We start from the raw sequence: 18,013 nt of genomic DNA, 5'->3' as shown, positions 1-18,013 counted from the left end.
CGACTATGGCAGCTGATGGTCCATTTTTCTCCATCTACCTGTCCCAGCTTTCCATTCATTCTGCTCCTGGACTTGGTCCTCGGCTGATCCCTTACCTTCTTCTGCATCTCTGAGTTGTAGGGTCTGCATATTTTGGTCGCTTTGCCAGCGGAGAAGCACGAGGCAAAAGGCTTTCATTACTGGGTGGGATTGGCTGACCTCAATTTTCAAATATTGGCAGTAGGTACGGTAACCTGCGAGAAAGAGACGGAGGGTGGTGACGTCGGTGGAACGCAGGGAAGAGGAGAGAGGGGAGAGGTTAAAATTGCAGCACATCAGTCTAGACATGTACAAAGACACGACAGGCAAGAAGGCAAAGACATGAATGACAAAGGCATCTTGTGAAGCTCTCTCAACTTCATTTCATGTCTCTCCAAAAACAACTTTTAAGGCTGCCCATAAAGTTGATAAAAGGTTATATGATAAATGTCTTTTAATGCAGGGGTCCCCAACCCCTGGTCTGTGGACCGGTACCGTGGGCCATGGCCTGCCAGCAACCGGTCCGCACAAGCAAGCAAAGCCCCATCTGCGGGATGCAGGCAGCACACAAAACCACGCCCCCTCTGGTCCGCAGAAAAACCCCTTGCCATGTAACCAGTCCCTAGTGCCCAAAAGGTTGGGGACTTCTGCTTTAATGGAGGTGTTCCATAGTGTCCTAACCCAGGGGTCCCCCACCCCCAGGCTGCGGCCTGTTTGAAACCCGGCCGTGTGAGTGGAGGCTGAGCGTGTGCATGCATGCAAAGCTCCCCTCACATGTAAAACTCCCCTCAAGCAAGTGGTGGCAGCTTGTGCGCAAAACTTCCTTGGCTCCATTTGTTGAGCTGCACACCCTTGTGCACACCCACCTACCACTCACAGGGAACCATCCCGTTTCCCTCCCTGCCAGGCTGCCAAGCCAGAAAGACTGGGGACCGCTGTCCTAACCTATTTAACCTTAGTCAGTCCGCTGAGTTCCCACAGACCAGGTTGGATGAGTTTGCATATTGCAGTAGTCCCACAGGTGCTTTTCCCAAAAGGCAACTGGACTCTGTTGTTGTTTTTTTCTTTAAAAACATTTTGCTTTTCATCCAAGAAGCTTCTTCAGTTCTGGATGAGAAGTGAAAGGTTTTCAAAGAAAAAAAACAACAACCCAAAAAAGTCCAGTTGCCTTTTATGAAAAAAAAAAAAAACCCACTTTGGGACAAGCATGACCTGGATGATTGAGACTCTCCGTAGACATTTTGCCCTAGGTTGCAACCGAACAAATCTACATGGGCTTCATATGACGTATGAACAAAGCTTTAGGCATCCTGAACAAGAGGGAGGGATGCAGTCAGGGCAAAAAAGGCTGGTTGGGGTGTGTATGTGTCTTGTATTCCTTACCTGGATCAAACCTCTCCACTCCACGGTTCAGTAGACTCCCATCCAGCTGGCAGAAATGAACAATGTTGTACAGAGCTGAGATCACCATTCTCCAGATTCCTGCCATTAACCCCAGGAGCACATTGATGGGGAAAAACATGTACGTCACAATGTAAAAGGCTCGCCTGCATAAGAGGGAAGCAGAGGCGGTCATGAGTAAAGCACACAAAAGCGCCCACACATATACACAAATGGGTTGCAACGATATAATAATGAATGTTCAGGTAACATCAATACCAATGACAATGGCTCTCCATATTAACATAATTCCTTCTTGCGTAAAACTTTTATGTTGGTGGAAGTTTTTAGGAGTTGTCAGAATATCTGAAGGGTTGGAAGTAGTAAAAAAAAACCAGGCCAAACCGATCAGATCTGCTCCAGAAGATAAAACCTAAAGAAGGGCCTTCAATTTACGAGGAAGTAAAGGATGATTGGCCATCAGAAAGATTTGGTGAAGGTATGAACTGTTCAACAATGGAATAGGTGACTCAGGAGGTGGTGGACTCTGTTTGCTGGAGGTGTGTAAAAGAGAGGCTGATGGGCATCTATCAAGGGTCTTGTAATATGGCATGGAGGTAATCGGGCCAGATAATCTGCAAGGTCTTTTCCAATCTTCCCTTTTTGTTCATCTCAAATGTAGTGTATCTCAAAAAGAGCATTATCTGTTCCTATAAATGGGCAGATGTTGCCAATCTGAGTGGTCCATTCTGGACTTGATAGTCAGGTGGTCCAATAAGGCCATCATTGATGCTTTTTTTTTCATTATTTTATCATCATTCATTGCAAAATTCCAGAACAGGCTAGGGATCTCAACCAGATGATCTCCAGATGATATACCAATATATTTGGTATATTTTATGATGGATGGTTTTCAATAATCACCTGTTGGTCAACTCTCTGGGTAGATGGTCTCGCTCCAGGAAGTAGTAGTGGACCAGCAGGTTCTGGGCGATGAATGAAACAATCAAGGTCAACCAGAAGGGCCTAGACAAAACCAAAATAATCCATCATTCAATGAATGAACATCCAATTTTCTTAAAGCAACAATTTAGGATATACTAGTTGTTCTAGTCATCACACTAGAAACAAATGCAGTGTTAGAGAAATGGGAAATGATTGCTCCCCTAGACCCAACAGCTACACAAAGAAACATTAAATAGATAGAGCTGAGCTTGGCAGTTTTTAGTTCATGGAGAAAAAAGTAGATAGTTCAACATAAGGGTCTGGCTGGCAGATAAATCATGTTACTTTCCAAGCTTGGCTCTGTGGAACACTTACCACAAGTTCACCACAATTTTGAAAAGATGCATGTTGCTGCCAGACTGCAGTGGGACAACAATCAGGAAAGTGAAACACACGATGCAAATGAAGAAGACAATGTGTTGGATGAGCAGAGCTGGGACAGAGACAAAAAGGTGCGGTGGGTTGCAAGGAAGATCACAGATGGACATCCGTTCTGATCTTGAGGATACCATCACCTCTTCCCAACTGCACTCATTTCACTTTTTGGCCCAATTATTGCTCAGAAAGTGGAGTATAAGGCCAGGAAAATAATAAAACTCCCTCAACACAAACTTGACTGGTGGCCAGGAGGACACATCCATGCAGTTTTCTTGGCAACAGTTTGGATGTGGTTTGTTCACATCTTCCAGCACATTCTTTTCAACTTACTACTCTCTATTCCCACCTTCTAAGGTGTGATTAGGGCTCCTCAGTTACCTAGGCACGCAAATGATATCTGGAAACCCGTGAATTGCATCCAGCATACGAGAGATTGCTGGGAAGGTTGGAGTTTACAGGAACGATAGAAAACCTTTTCAACAGCCCCTTGGTAGAGACACCGGAGATTAGTCCTGAAACACAGGGAGAACATGTGATCAAAAGGAGGAGGAGGAGGAGGAGGAGGAGATGTTTGGGCCTCTGAACCCTGGGAAGAAGCCTCACCTGTGGTTTCCCATGGACTTCAGCAACATGCAGAAGGTCACCATGCAGGAGACGACCAGGGACGAGATGAAGCACACTGCAAAACAGGACTGGGCAGAGAGGGATTTAGACAAAGGCTGCAGGATTCCTAAAAGCTTGCAGCTTTTTCAAGGGATCAAACCAAAACCCACCCAGATCTCAGTCGGAGTCAGGCAAATGAGGTGCAAATCTAGCTGTCAAGTTCCGACTAATGGAACACTTCAAGGAAATTCCAGGCATATTTATTCTGAAAAAGTCTTTAATCATGGACACATTGTCGGCACATTTGACTCTAGCTATATCTGATCTATAGCAGCTATAGGTTCTACATACTTTTCTAAATAGATGTTTCTATTTTTTTTTTCATCTCTCAGAACCTGTAGATTTATCTTCTTCAGCCTCTCTGTGTCCACGAGAATCGGCTCAGTATTGTAGCTACATTATCCAACAATAGTCCCAGTCTCCTGATTGTAATTTACATGTAGGTTTGTTACATGGTATGAGTTCTACTGTCTTTATAAAACCCATATTTTTTTTTAAAAAAAACATTGCAACGCATTGATAATCTGCCCAAAGGCAAGCAGAGATATCAACTGCTGTGGACCTTTAAACAAAGTATCTGCTCTCTCAGTTGCAGATGTTTTGTCAAAAGGGCCAAAGTTAATAGTAACTCTGTTCCCCAAGAATGATTGTAGGAATTGGGTATGTCTAGTTTAATGAAAAGCAGGACATGGGGTGACATGATAGCAGTGTTTCAATATTCAAGGGGCTGCTACGAAGAAGAGGGAGTCAAGCTATCCTCCAAAGCACCTGAAGGCAGGACAAGAAGCAAAGGATGGGAACTAACCAAAGAGAAAAGCAACCTAGAACTAAGGAGAAATTTCCGGACAGTGAGAACAATTAATGAGTGGAACAGCTTGCCTCAAGAAGTTATGGGTGCTTCATCAACTGGAGGCTTTTAAAAAGAGACTAGGCAACCATTGAACTGAAATGGCATAGGGCAGTGATGGCGAACCTTTTAGAGACCGAGTGCCCAAACTGCAACCCAAAACCCACTTATTTATTGCCGGGTGGGTGTGGCCCACTGGGTGGGCGTAGCTGTGGTGGTTATGGCAGATTGGGTGGATGTGGCCAAGGTGGGCATGGTCACCTTGATGTTGCTCGTGGGGAAGGACACGTGTGGGGGCCGGGCAGGGTTGGGTGAGATCCAGGGGGTCTCTGGCAGGTGGGGCAGTGGGCAGGAGGCTCATCCTGCAGGGTGAGGTGAGGCAAGGTGAGGCAGGGCAGGGGTGCCATTGTCGCAGGGCAAGGCAAAGCAGGGGCTGTGGCGGCTGCTGCCTGACACCATCGTCCCCCACACACAGAAGCCAGCGAGCACATGGGGGTCAACAGTGTCTATCAGGAGCCACAGCCTGCCGGCCCCTTGACTGGTGCACTCTGGGGCACCGCAGCCCGCCAACAGCAGTTCAGAGAAGCTGCCTCTGAGCTGGCTGACCGGCTGACCGCTGTGGAAGTGATGCAGTGGGTCGTGCCCAGGAAAAGGAGAGCATGCGAGACCAGGAGGGATGGGACAGGGGAAGGAAAACCAGCCGTGCTGGGATGCATCCGCCGACGTGGGACCTCGGTGAGTTAGCGGGCAGTTGCTTGAAGAAGGGTGGTTGCCATCTCCAGGGCATGATGCGTGTGCCCACAGAGAGGGCTCCGAGTGCCACCTCTGGCACGCTTGCCATAAGTTTGCCACCATTGGTATAAGATCTCCTGCTGGAGCAGAGGGTTGGACTAGATGACCTCCAAGATCCCTTCCAACTCCAATTCTGTTCTTTCCAAAAATGTTCCTTCAATTCTAGGCCCAGGAAGAACCAGGATATTGGGACAGCGAAGGGCTTAGTTTAGCCCAGTGGTTCTCAACCTGTGGGTCGGGACCCCATTTGGGGTCGAAAAATCATTTCACGGGGGTCGCCAAACAACGCAGTCCGCCATTTTTCCCCCTTTTCCTTAGTTGTGCTACTCCCTTTTATTCGATTGGCTTTTGAAAGCCAATAGAATAGACTCTCTTGAATAGAGTCTAATTCTATTGGCTTTTAAAAAGCCAATAGGAATTGTCCAGGCTGTCTCTGCCCTGCTGAGCCCGCCAAAAGTCCCATTCTGCAAACGGTGCTGCACCAGTTGAATAGTCCTCGACTTACGACCGGTTGAGTAGTCCTCGACTTACGACCGGTTGGGGGTCGCGACATTAAAAAGGTTGAGAACTACTGCTTTAGCTGGAGGTAACAGGAACAGCAGGCCATTGTGTGGTTGGGTTTGATACCCCCTTCTATCCTTCTTTGTAGTTTCCCTATGTCACTAGACCAGTGGTTCTTAACCTTTCTAATGCCGTGACCCCATAATACAGTTCCCCATGTTGTGGTGACCCCCAAGTGGGTGTGGCCACCAATAAAAGGGAGTAGGACAGCTAGGGAAAAGGGAAAAAAATGGCGGACAGCGATTTTTGGGGACCCCCATGAAATGGTCGTTTGACCCCAAATGGGGTCCCGACCCACAGGTTGAGAACCACTGCACTAGACCATCTGCTCCATGCACCTGGTTCTCAGACGTCTTTATGAGGGCAAAATCAGCAGGCCTTTCTGCTACATCTCTGTGCTGCTTGTTTCTTAGACTCTGCCCCAACCTTTGACAGTTTCCTGATTACATTTCTTTAAAACATCCCACACGTCTAGGCTCTTAAAAATTCCAGGAAGTTTTACAGACCATGAAACATCTCTGAAATTACTCTATTTTCTCCAGGGATTTGTAAAGAATGCCTTGGCTCCTGTGTTCAGTTTAGCCTCAGCCCAGAGACCTATTTTAAAGCACGGATAACTAAAGCTCCTTCTTTCCTAGGGAGCAACAGGCCCTCATTCAGATCTGCAACAAAAGCACATCTGAGCGCAACTCTGCTTGCCGACATATGTTAAATATTATGGACATCGGAAGCAGTGATTCAGACCTCTGATTTGAAGGCAACTTGACTGAATCACCCCTTCCTTTGAATGGAATTGCAGAATCAAATTGCGGAATCAAATTGCAACCTCATCAGTCTTAATGAATCTAAGTGTGCCTTCAAAGAGATTTCAAGAACCAACGGACTTCTTATAAAGACTAAATCGGATCTCCAAATCCATTTAGTTCAGTTGCATGATCCGAAGTGACATTCTCAGTCAAGCTGATTAGCTTGTCAAATGAAACTGTTGAATTGCATATTCAGAACAGATCTTGGGTGATGCTTGCAAAAGATGGGTTGTCCCAGTGAGTTTTCTTCATTCTTAAAAAAAAATATCATTTTTAATATATACAGTGGTATCTTGGTACTTAACTGTTTTGAAACTCATTGGATTTAGTACTCAATGTATTTTTACATGAAAATTCTGGTACGCATCGTTTGTTTGGTGCTCAATGCACAAGTTAGAACTTGTCGGTGTCGGCTGCTTTGTGACTCTCTACATTATTCCTTATGGGAATAATTTGTTTGGGTCACATCATTTTTGGTAGTCATCATTCCTCTTGGAACACAGTTTTGGTCTCCACACTAAAAAAAAGATGTTGAGACTCTAGAAAAAGTGCAGAGAAGAGCAACAAGGATGATTAGGAGATTGGAGGCTAAAACCTATGAAGAACGGTTGCAGGAACTGGGCATGGCGAGTCAAGTGAAGAGAAGGACCAGGGGAGAAATGATAGCAGTCTTCCAATATTTGAGGGGCTATCACAGAGAGGAGGGGGGTCAACCTATTTTCCAAAGCATCTGAAGGCAGGACAAGGAATAACGGATGGAAATGGATCAAGGAGAGATTCAATCTAGAAATAAGGAGAAATTTCCTGACAGTGAGAACAATCAACCAGTGGAACAGAAGTTGCCTTCAGAAGTTGTGGGAGCTTGATCACTGGAAGCTTTCAAGAAGAGACTGCCATGTGTCAGAAATGGTGTCGAGTCTCCTGCTTGGGCAAGAAGTTGGACTAGGTGACCTATAAAGGCCCTTCCAATTCTGTTATTCTAATTCTAATCAATTAACACTGAGTACCGAGGTACCACTGCATTTTTTTTTTATATTGCTGGGGGAGGTGAGACAATCAAGAATAAGCAAGCACTGTCATTACTTGTTCTTTCTCAATATTGATCATTGAATTCCTTTTAAGCAGATGTCATCTTATTCTGGTCTTGTTTTGAGTTCCTAGACCTAACTCTTGCATTCTGCAAGAACCCTCTTCATTCCAGCTGCAGTTGGTCAAGCACTGAAATGGACACTCTTGTCTAAGACTGAAGAAACATACCTTCCAGTGACCAGATGTAGTGCTTAGCCGTTGCCAACTCTTCGTCTCCAGGAATACTGGCAGGATTTTTGGAAGGAATTATACCAAACTGGACAAAGAGTGCTGTCATTTCTTTTGTCATCCCAGCTCTTATGATCTGGATGTTGGGGATGAAGGATGCAAGTAGAAGAAGGGCCACCTGCAGACCAGGAGAGCAACAGATGAGGCTGGTCCTACCACAGGTGGACAGGTTGAGAAGAAACTGTGGTGTACTTTACCTGGTAGACAGCTATCACAGCCATGGCTAGAGAGAGGGCCAGCTTCAGTGGGATCTGGAAACCTGCAATCACAAAACCAGGGCTACATCTCAAGAAGAATATTCCGATGGGTAGAACATGAACCCATGGTTTATGGAGATTCTCAGTCATCCAGGTCATAGTTATCCCCAAGAAAGCTTTTTCACAAGGTAACTGGACTTTCTTGTTTTTCTTTGAAGACATTTTGCTTCTCATCCAAGAAGCCAAAGAAACTTCTTGGATGAGAAGCGAAACATCTTCAAAGAAAAACAAGAAAATCCAGTTGCCTTGTGAAAAAGCTTTCTTGGGGATGAATCCATGGTCTTTCAAAAATTTGCTAGCTAAATTTTACCCATTGGGGATGTCGCTAGGGTTAGTGAGACTTGAAGAACAACCGACCCAGAAGACAAATTAGCTCAATACATGGATTGTGTTGAAAAACAGGCCCATAACGAGAGAAGGAGAAAGTCAAAGAGATACAGAACTTCTCTGCAACTCCTTGCTTCAGAACATGTGTGGCAGTCTTGAAGATGTAGATGTTCTGGAGATCTTTCCAGAGCAACCACCAAAATAGAATGGCAGTACAAAACAAGCTAGCCTAAGCCTGTCCAATATCTCCTAAGAACCTAGTGGAAAAGAATATATATATATATATAAATGCAGTACCTTTCTGGGGTGTGTATACAAATGTACGCAAGTAGGATTGGAGACTCGAAAGCCTTCTTGGCTTCACTCCATTGATGCTGAAAGAAGAAGTTCAGAAGGTCTGCCATAAATACAAGGCCAGTCCTCACCAACCCCTTGTTTTGGGATCTACCAGCTCTTGGTTGGTCAAATTGAGGTCTCACCTTTTCTTGGGTATTCTTTTAGTCAGGATGTGCTTCAAATAGTCTTCGTAATAGCTGCTTCCTGGAACCTTCCAGCAAACAAGGAAACACTCAAGATGAGATTCCAATAATTTGGGGGCTTCATTTAATCCATGAAATCAACCCTCTTCCTCTTCCAGACCTTGCCCAATGTCCTCCCCCCCTCCTTTCCTTGCAGCTTCCTAAAAACAGAAATGCGGTTAAGAATGCTGGTCGCAGAAGAGTAGATTTACAGAAGAGAATATTTGCAGCTCAGGGTTGATCAGGGTGCCCTCTGAGCTTGCTTGTTTTCTTGCAGATGTTTCATTACCCAACTAGGTAATGTCATCAATTCTAGAAGGGAGAGGGATTTGCAGAGCGAAAGAGGAGGTCTATGGGGTCCTTGGTACTCTCTGAACGTGGTTGTTTTCTTGAAGACATTTAATTACCTAACTGGGTAATGGCATCAGTGCTAGAAGGGAGTGGGGTTCGTTGAGTGTAGGAGAAGCAAAGGGAGGGGGCAGGAGGAGGAGAAGGAGGAAGAGGAAGAGGAGGAGAAAGAGGAGAAGGAGAAAGAGATGGACTGTAGAGTCTTTGGTGCTCTCTGAACTTGGTTGTTTTCTTGCAGATGTTTCATTACCCAACTAGGTAGCATCATCAGTGTGAGTGAGTTTGAGGTTTGCTTCAGTAGCTCACTCTACAGCCAGCATCCAGCAACCAATACCCAGATAAGCAGGGATTAACACCAGACAAAGAATCAACCAAGCAGAAAACAATAACCTAATTAGGGAATTACTGAAGAGAAAACCATATCCCCACCAACACTGAAAGAAGAGGTTACTGTGTATAAACAGGGAACAAGTCACACTCACTAGCACTGATGAAGTTACCTAATTGGGCAATGAAACATCTGCAAGCAGACCATCTTGCTCAGAGAGCACCAAGGACCCCACCTGCTTACGGAGATTCACAGTCCTCCAGGTCATGGTTGTACCAAAGGTGCTTTTTCAAGACCTTCTTGTTTTTCTTGAAGATGTTTCGCTTCACACCCAAGAAGCTTCTTCAGCTCTGGCTGGATGGTGGGGAATGGAAGGATTTATGCTCGTGGCAGACAGATGGTCATTTGCATTCTTTTAGTGAGTCGTTAAAGCTACCTGGAGCGCATCTGTGTTTTCAGGGTCACCTGAGTAGTGCAAATGGGTGTGGAGTCTTCTTGGAACCGCTGAAAGGACGGTGTTGTAGATTGGAGATAGATGGTGTCATATCCCTCCCTCTCTGTTGAGGGAGGGCCGTTCAATTTCAACACTGATGCCTCTTTGACTCCTCTTTCAAACAGCCAGAGCTCAAGAAGCTTCTTGGATGAGAAGCGAAACGTCTTCAAAGAAAAACAAGAAAGCCCAGTTGCCTAGGAAATTGCTATTCTACACTGACCTGGTTGCAAAGCTGCCTCCCCTGGCTGTTTCTCCTACGTTCTCCCTGTGCTTTTTAGCAAGTAAACAGAACGAAAGAAATAGGCCTGATTTGTGCCACCCGTTAAAAATGTCTCGCATAATTTCCATCTGCTCTGCGAGTCGTGATAACAGTTGCAAAGGTGCTAATTACATAGCTGCGCAGATGCCCGACCACATCTGGTGCGAAAGAAGAAGAACGGCGTTGTCATTCTGAGAATTGTGAGGAAAAGAGAGAGAAGTCTGGGCACACAATGAGAAAAAAAAATATATCCCTTCCTTTCCTCTCAGGATCGTATAAACGGTTGGAATTGGTGAAACGTGACAATCACATGCAAATTTCCAGAGGCACCAAACATTCCTCTGGCTATTGTTGGTTTTCAAAACAGGGATTTCTTACACAACCGTCTGAGGGGATTACAACACCATTGCGCCAACAAGCTGCTTTTTTAATACAACTGTACAATAAGGCATTAGTTCTCCTCTGAACATTAAGACTCAAATCTTCTCAGGCTGAGAAGCTGGGTTGACACAAATAAATCAATGAGAGGTCATTCAGAAAAAAGCAGATTTTTTTTTTTTTTTTTTAAAAAAACACAGCTCTCTTTCCTACATTTTGGATGTACTTCATACCGGTACTCCTTGACTTACAGACATTTGTTTAGTAACCGAAGTTACAACAGCATTGGAAAAAGTAAGTTATGACCCTTTTTCACACTTAGGACCGTTGCAGCATCCCCGTGGTCACGTGATCAAAATTCAGACACTTAGCAAACTGACTCCTATTTATGACAGCTCCAGTGTCCCGGGGTGGGTCACGTGATCCCCTTTTGCGACCTTCTGACAAGCAAAGTCAGTGGGGGAGAAGCCAGATTCGCTTAACGACCGTGCTACTAACTTAACAAATGCAGTGATTCGCTTAACAACGGGGACAAGAAAAATTCCATTGCTAAGCAAGGCCGTTGTTAAGTCGTCCTGGCCAATTTTACATTCTTTTTTGCCATGGATGTTAAGCAAACCACGGTCCTTGTTAACTGAATATGCGGTCGTTAAGCGAACTCAGCTTCCCCCATTGACTTTGTGTCAACATCCGGCACGAGAATCCAAATAAATCCCCAGGATCATTTCATTCTGAAATTCTTACTGTTTATTGAATACACGGCATAGAATTGCCGAAGCAAAATTCACTCTGAGGTTCCCAGACACCAGATCTGCTTTTAGAAAGCCAGCTGGGGAGGCTGCAAACGGTGGCCACGTGACCCCGGGATGTTGCAAGTGTGAAAACTGGTTGTAAGTTACTTTTTTCCAGTGCCTTTGAAAGTTTGAGCGGTCTCTAAACAAATAATTATAAGTCGAGGATTACCTGCATAAAAAAATATTTAAGAACAGGAAAACCCTCTGCCAGATCAATTGGGGAAAATGAAAGCTGGTGGTCTCTTCTTATTGTGGCTTATTGTCGCAACCTTTTGAGCTCGAGAGGGCAATGTCAAGAGAGATTACCTTCTCTGTCGCCATCTTGGCATCCCCTTTGAAGCTCTCGACCAGTTTCATGGGGTACCAAAGGCTCAGCATGGCGAGGCACAGAATGATAGGAAGGTAAGAAAGCAGGGAATAATATCTGTAAATCTGAAAAGAAAGGGTAAGAAAAAAAAACACAATAAAGAAACTATCACTGAGACTCAGAAGAATTGTATCTTGGTCACAATCCCTCAACGGCTAATATTACACTGGGAAGTTTCCAGAACCAGGGATTGTGGTTTATGGATGAGAATTCTCTGCCATAGCAACTCATTGGTGGACGAATGAAAAGAGTGAGTTGGTCCCTTTTGCTAAATCCTCTGTGAATTGCTTTGAGGGGCAAGACCAAGCAAAGAGAGTGGATTAATTGCTCTCCCCCTCTTCTTCAGATCTTCTGAAACTCGGAGATGGTGTTCTTGACCTCTTTCATCCTTGTGCCTTTGGAGGGACTCAGAATAAGCTGAGTCCCTCCATAAGCAATTAGCTATGCACCTAATTGCTTTCTGCCATCATCTCTGGATGCTGAGAACACACTGTGGTTGATGGGAAATCCAGAGATTTTGCTACTCCTGTAAGTCAAAACATTCACTTTGTCCAATGTATGGATAATGAATGATTCCTGGTCTGAAATCCACCTGGGAAGAGACCCATGCTGTATATATTCCTGAGAATTTGCTCCCTAGTTAGGTCCTTCCTCATTCTTCTGGGACCTATCCTCACCTTTAGCTTGCAGTGGTTGCATCCTAAAATCTACCTAACCGAGTTAGGCAAACATAAGTAATAAACAGCCATGGACCTTCTGAAGCATCATGATCAAAACACGGATGCAACTGTGGCCCCAGATTAGTATCCCCCAACTCTAAGTATGGCCTTCAGATCTTCTCCAGAAGTTGTCCCCAGGATGTCCTTCTGAATATGATAAAGGCAGAAATGGTTTTACTTGGGGAGTCACTATTAACTGCTTCAAATTAATACATTTTGATTCTTTGGCCCAACCACATTTATAAAAATCCAAAACTGCAGTCCCAAACTTCTCCAGAACCTTGATGTATCCTGTGGGCAGAAAGTCTCCAGGCTTCATAAGAAAGAGCTGTTGGTCTAGTTGGCTCCTACCCAGTTTCTCCCCATCAGCATCCTTCTCTGTCTTTACCTTGGGTGACTGAGGACATTCCACCTTCTGCCAGATATAGAGCACACAGTGACACCAGGACAGCAGGCAGCCAAGCAGGTATCCAACTCTGTGTTGGACAGTAGCGCATGCAAGTAAGGGATAGTAGAAGGCAGGGTAATACAATAAAGCCAGCATCTTCCAGTACTCTAGAGAAAGAAATTAAGCAGAAGAGACGGCCCCACGTTAAGAACCCAAGTATTTCTGCAGAAAGTCATGTGGACAATGCAAATGGAAGGGTGGCTAGGATTGCCATGACCTCTGCTAAGGGGACTTTATCAGATTTTCCATAGGAGACAATTGATGGGACGTTTACCTGTAAACAATGACTGATGGCCAACAGACCTTGGACTGATCCTCTCCTTAGGTCAGGATTTCCTAACCTTAGCAACTTTAGGATGCATGGACTTCAATTCCCAGAATTCCGCAGCCATCCAAGGGAATTCTGGGAGTTGAAGTCCATACCTCTTAAAGTTGCCAAGGTTGGGAAACCTTGCCTTGGGTTAAACAAGGAAATTACCTAACAAAGCAGAAATGGCAGGCTTTCTCCTGAATCCTTTGTCTGTTTCTTCCTGCTCTTAGCTAAAATGGCTTTTAAAAACCAGAGCTGGGTCAATTTGGAGTGCTTTTTCACCTAAAACCATAATGGAGGAAGGCAGTATCTTTTATTAAGCTCATGCTGCCATCAAACACCAATTGGCGTGGGTCAAAAGCAGGTGAGCTGTTCTTCTATGCCCACTTGTGTTGCTTTCTGTCTAGGAGAAAGGAAGATATAAATTTGCTTTGATCCATTGAGGTATTTCTAATGTTCTTGTGAAGAAGGAGTTGACTTGCTGGATTAGATACAACTCTTAACCACAATTCTTAATTATGATAAGCAGTCTGGGAAGCAGCCAATCTTAGCCCATGTCAGAAGCTCCAGGATGGTTACTGTTGTTCTAGGTGAGGTGGACATAGTTTGTTCTCCATATTCTTTCGCTACTACAGAATGACAAATTCAATGGACCTTGGAGGCCATGAACGTCTTCCAAAAATTTAATCATCCACTTAAAAAAAAAAAAAGATTATGGTCCTCATTTTCTATCAGCCTGGGTGCTATCGACCCATCTTTGACCCCAGCTCCCAAAATTCTTAGCCAACACGGCTAACTTGAAAGATGGAGGATGCGATCCAATGCATTGAGGATGCCTGTTTGAGATTACCTCGATTCTGTATGGAAGAGTTGGAGATGAAAGGCAGGGGGTCATTATCCAACAATAGGACACACAGTGAAGAGAAGAGAATGCCAAAAACTGCAATGGCCAATCCTTTGTTCTGCGTTTCTTCCAAGAAATTCATAGGGCTGGGCAAGCCAACAACCAGAACGCCAGAGAGAGAATAAGGAAAACAAAAAAGAAAAAAGAAAAGAAAAATCAGTTCTACAAATGGAACACCTCTGCAGGAAAGCTTTGAAAATATACACTTCGAAGCTGCAAGACCTCTAAGGTGAAGGGTTCACCCCACCAATGAGTGAGTACCTCAATAGTCCAGGTGCGCCCTTCCAAAAATCTGGGTGGAGTTTCTTCCTTTTCACCAACAGCGAGAGAACCAAGAGTATAACCAGCTGGAAGACAAGATTCCTTGGGTTTACACAGCCCGATTCCTTACACAAATGAAGTTATCCCTCTGCTCTTAGCGATGGCAAACCAAATAAAAACAAAGACAAAACAGATGGCATTTCTAAGGTCCTCCACCCACCTAATGACCCGGACATAGATTTATTTATTTATTTGTAAAATGTACAAGGCCATTCAAATGACCCGGACCTAGATTTATTTATTTATTTGTTTATTTAATTTATAAAATGTATATGGCCATTCAACTCACGGTGACTCCGACAGCGAAACCCCAAATACAAAACCCAAGGAACCCCCAGTCCCCTGGTGAGAACAATCAAACCACTGGATGGGCTCCCAGTCACCCTGGGATGCCCACGGCCTGCTGGCAAAACCATCTTTGGGGTCTTTTGAAAGAGCCTCAAGGTAGGGACCAATCTTATCTCTGCAGGAATTATGTTTCATAGGGAGGAACCATCACATTATTGCAAACGTTTCATGACCCAACCAGATAACATCATCAGTGCTAAAAGCAGTGCTTTTTTTGTAAAAAAAAAAAAAAAAAAAAGGTGCTGGAACTCACACACATTATACAACCCTACCCTTGCCTACCCTACAAGGTTCCATCCAAAAAAGGTGCCGGAACTCCATTCTGGGTGTTCTATGACAAAAAAAGCCCTGGCTAAAAGGGAGTGGGGTTTGCGGAGAGGAGGAGGAGGAGGAGGAGGAGGAGGAGGAGGAGGAGGAGGAGGAGGAGGAGGAGGAGGAGGAGGAGGAGGAGGAGGAGGAGAATTGTGGGGTCCTTGGTGTTCTCTGAGCTTGGCTGTTTTCTTGCAGATGTTTCATGACCCAACTAGGTAACATCATCAGTGCTAGAAGCGAGTGGGGTTTGTGGAGAGGAAGAGGAGGAGGAAGAGGAGATGGAGCAGGAGGAGCAGAGGAGGACTGTGGGGTCCTTGGTGCTCTCTGGGCTTCGTTGTTTTCTTGCAGACATTTCATTACCATACTAGGTAACATCATCACTGCATAAATATATACAACACTAAGTAAAACGGTTGCTATGGATGTTAATATAGCTGGGAAACGGGGCCCTTCACACACTCGGAGCCCCAGATCTGGGATGATGTTACCCAGTTTGGTAATGAAACATTTGCAAGAAAACAACCAAGCTCAGAGATCACCAGACTTTACAAAAACCACCATAACCCAGAAAAAAAAACCCTATTTTTTCTCTCGAGTTTCTCATTCTTTGCTTTCCATAACTCCACATCCCGATTTGAAGTTTATTTTCATGGATTTGATTTTATCTCAATTACAAATTCTTCCATAATTCTTCCAAATGGCCAAGAGCATTTTAAAAAATATAAAATGGTTTTATTCCCAACCATCTTTTTGATTGGGCCATCTGCCACATCGCATATAGGGATTTTGCAGTGTTTAAAACACAGTCCTAAACTTTCTCAAAACTGTAAACCATACCGGTCCAAAACTCCCTTTCCAGCAGCTGAACATTTCAGCAGCTGTCAACAAAGGATATTAAAAGGGGGGGGACCCCACAATTTCACTACACATAAAACATTGGCAGCAATTCTTTTCAGCTGCTCACGGTGGGGAGATAGTTGTTATGGCAACACAAACAAAGACCTTGAACAGCCAAATTTGGCGGAATAAATACTATACCGTTAACTCTTGCACAATCTGGGCTTAGCCTACTTCACAGGGCTGTGGTGAAGATCAAAAGCGGTGGTGATGGTAGCAGTCAAAAGAGTCCAAAATGTGTGAGCCAGCCAGTCAGAAAAATAGAATAAACCTGGATTGTCACAACAACTAACTTTGGCTTATGGCTTCCTTCCTTCCTTTCTTCTTTCCTTCCTTCCTTCCTTCCTTCCTTCCTTCCTTCCTTCCTTCCTTCCTTCCTTCCTTTCCTTTCCTTTCCTTCTCTCTCTCCTTTTCCTTCCTTCCCTTCCTCTCTCTCACTTTTCCTCCCTCCCTCCCTCCCTCCCTCCCTCCCTCCCTTCCTTCCTTCCATATGAATGTGGTTTCTTACATCCTTAAATTAATGCTTTCCTTAGGCTTACTGAATATAATCTGGTTAAATAAAGTTAGATATTTGCAACTAAAGTATAGTATCAAATTAATGGTCTTTTCCAGTGTTTCTCAATCTTGGCAGCTTGGAGAGGTGGGGACTTCCACTTCCAGAATTCCCCAGAATTTCCCTTGCCTGGCTGGGGAATTCTGGGAGCTGAAGTCGACCCCTCTTCAAGTGATCGAGTTGAGAAACCCTGGTCTGTTTCATGGACTGGCAGATCACCGATGCCAATCAGCTTCACAAATGTTGTGCAAGATACGTTGGAGACTATTCCTCTCTCTAGAACTCCTGTTTCCTCTGACCTCTTGGCGAAGTGACCCATGAAGGCCAAAGCCTCATTTGCAAACTTGCTTTTTCCCCTCAGATACTTACAGAAATGGGAGCCATGCTGCAGTGATAGAGATCAAAGGGGACGGTCAGTTGGCAGTCAGGGATAATGTCTGAAGCCATGCTGCAAGAAAGCATCACAACCATTTAAAAGAGCATCTGCCTCAGAAAATGACATTTTGAGAGCCGTAAAATCTAAACCAACATCATTTGACAACATTGCCTTAGGATGGGGGGGGGAATCCCTTTTATCTTCTTTCATTCTATTCAAGTAAAGAAAATAAATGTTTTTATTTTCCAGAGATTTCTCTCCCCCCCCCCCCGAATTCCTCACTGAAACTAACTCCCTTAAAATAGCGGCTTAAAAATAGACGTCAATTGTGTCACTAAACTAAAAGGAATAATTTTAGCAACCAAAATCAACCCCAAAGCCCATAAACCAAAAAGCTTGACTGGGAGCAGACATTAAAAGCTCTAATATGTATCATGCGGTTAGATGGATTTACGAAGATGGAGTGCCATGAAAATGTAAGTGAAGGTGCTTATTAAAATGAATCCAAACAAGCAACAGATTTCCTAACACAGGGCTGCTTTTGTGGTGCCCTGATAGTTTAAAAAGAAGTGGGCTTTAGGGTTTTTGAAATGACTTTCTCCTGTTAAAATCCAGCAAGAACTACGTCCCAGAGAACACAGGATGTTAGTTTATCAGCCGCGTGGGAAAACAGCCCAGTTCTTTGTATGACTTTTCAACAAGAGTCGAAAGCTTCTGAGTTGACCAAGCTTGAATTTGGATAAAGTTACGGCCACTGAAGAAAGCTTCTGAATTTTTTTTTTTAAAAAAAGCTCACCTCTCTTGCTAGACCAACTTCCTATAAAATCAGGGGGGGGGGGAATAACTCGTTTCCTGCAGTCTGTCGTTCCCTCCCCAGGCTAACTGGGGAGATTTTCTGAAATATTTTTGGAGATCCCTCATGGGAAAATATCTAAGGGTCGTGGGGGTGAAGAAGGAACTCTGGTGCACCAGTGTTTGCATGTTAGATT

General features: G+C 44.4%; 1 protein-coding gene across 3 annotated transcripts in view; it reads right to left on the bottom strand.

Moving 5' to 3' along the window:
• The window catches only part of STRA6 (signaling receptor and transporter of retinol STRA6), a 29,284-nt gene that overhangs the window by 2,046 nt on the left and 9,225 nt on the right, over positions 1 to 18,013 (bottom strand). For all 3 annotated transcript variants that reach the window (XM_039337565.1, XM_039337564.1, XM_039337563.1), the window contains 15 exons: positions 17,018 to 17,096; positions 14,479 to 14,564; positions 14,164 to 14,303; positions 12,944 to 13,110; positions 11,776 to 11,901; positions 8,831 to 8,898; positions 8,649 to 8,725; positions 7,965 to 8,026; positions 7,708 to 7,885; positions 3,385 to 3,460; positions 3,160 to 3,293; positions 2,719 to 2,836; positions 2,323 to 2,424; positions 1,402 to 1,565; positions 96 to 233 (listed from right to left, as the gene is read on the bottom strand). In XM_039337565.1, the coding sequence (XP_039193499.1) occupies positions 96 to 233; positions 1,402 to 1,565; positions 2,323 to 2,424; positions 2,719 to 2,836; positions 3,160 to 3,293; positions 3,385 to 3,460; positions 7,708 to 7,885; positions 7,965 to 8,026; positions 8,649 to 8,725; positions 8,831 to 8,898; positions 11,776 to 11,901; positions 12,944 to 13,110; positions 14,164 to 14,303; positions 14,479 to 14,564; positions 17,018 to 17,096 (1,715 nt within the window). The remainder of the gene's footprint in view (positions 1 to 95; positions 234 to 1,401; positions 1,566 to 2,322; positions 2,425 to 2,718; positions 2,837 to 3,159; positions 3,294 to 3,384; positions 3,461 to 7,707; positions 7,886 to 7,964; positions 8,027 to 8,648; positions 8,726 to 8,830; positions 8,899 to 11,775; positions 11,902 to 12,943; positions 13,111 to 14,163; positions 14,304 to 14,478; positions 14,565 to 17,017; positions 17,097 to 18,013) is intronic.

This window comes from Crotalus tigris, unplaced genomic scaffold, assembly GCF_016545835.1.
Source record: "Crotalus tigris isolate CLP2741 ecotype Arizona unplaced genomic scaffold, ASM1654583v1 scf7180000017683.1919423, whole genome shotgun sequence".
In the NCBI taxonomy this organism is placed as follows: Eukaryota; Metazoa; Chordata; class Lepidosauria; order Squamata; family Viperidae; genus Crotalus; species Crotalus tigris.
Note: the sequence above shows the minus strand (reverse complement) of the source record. Positions and strands in the feature narration are given on the sequence as shown.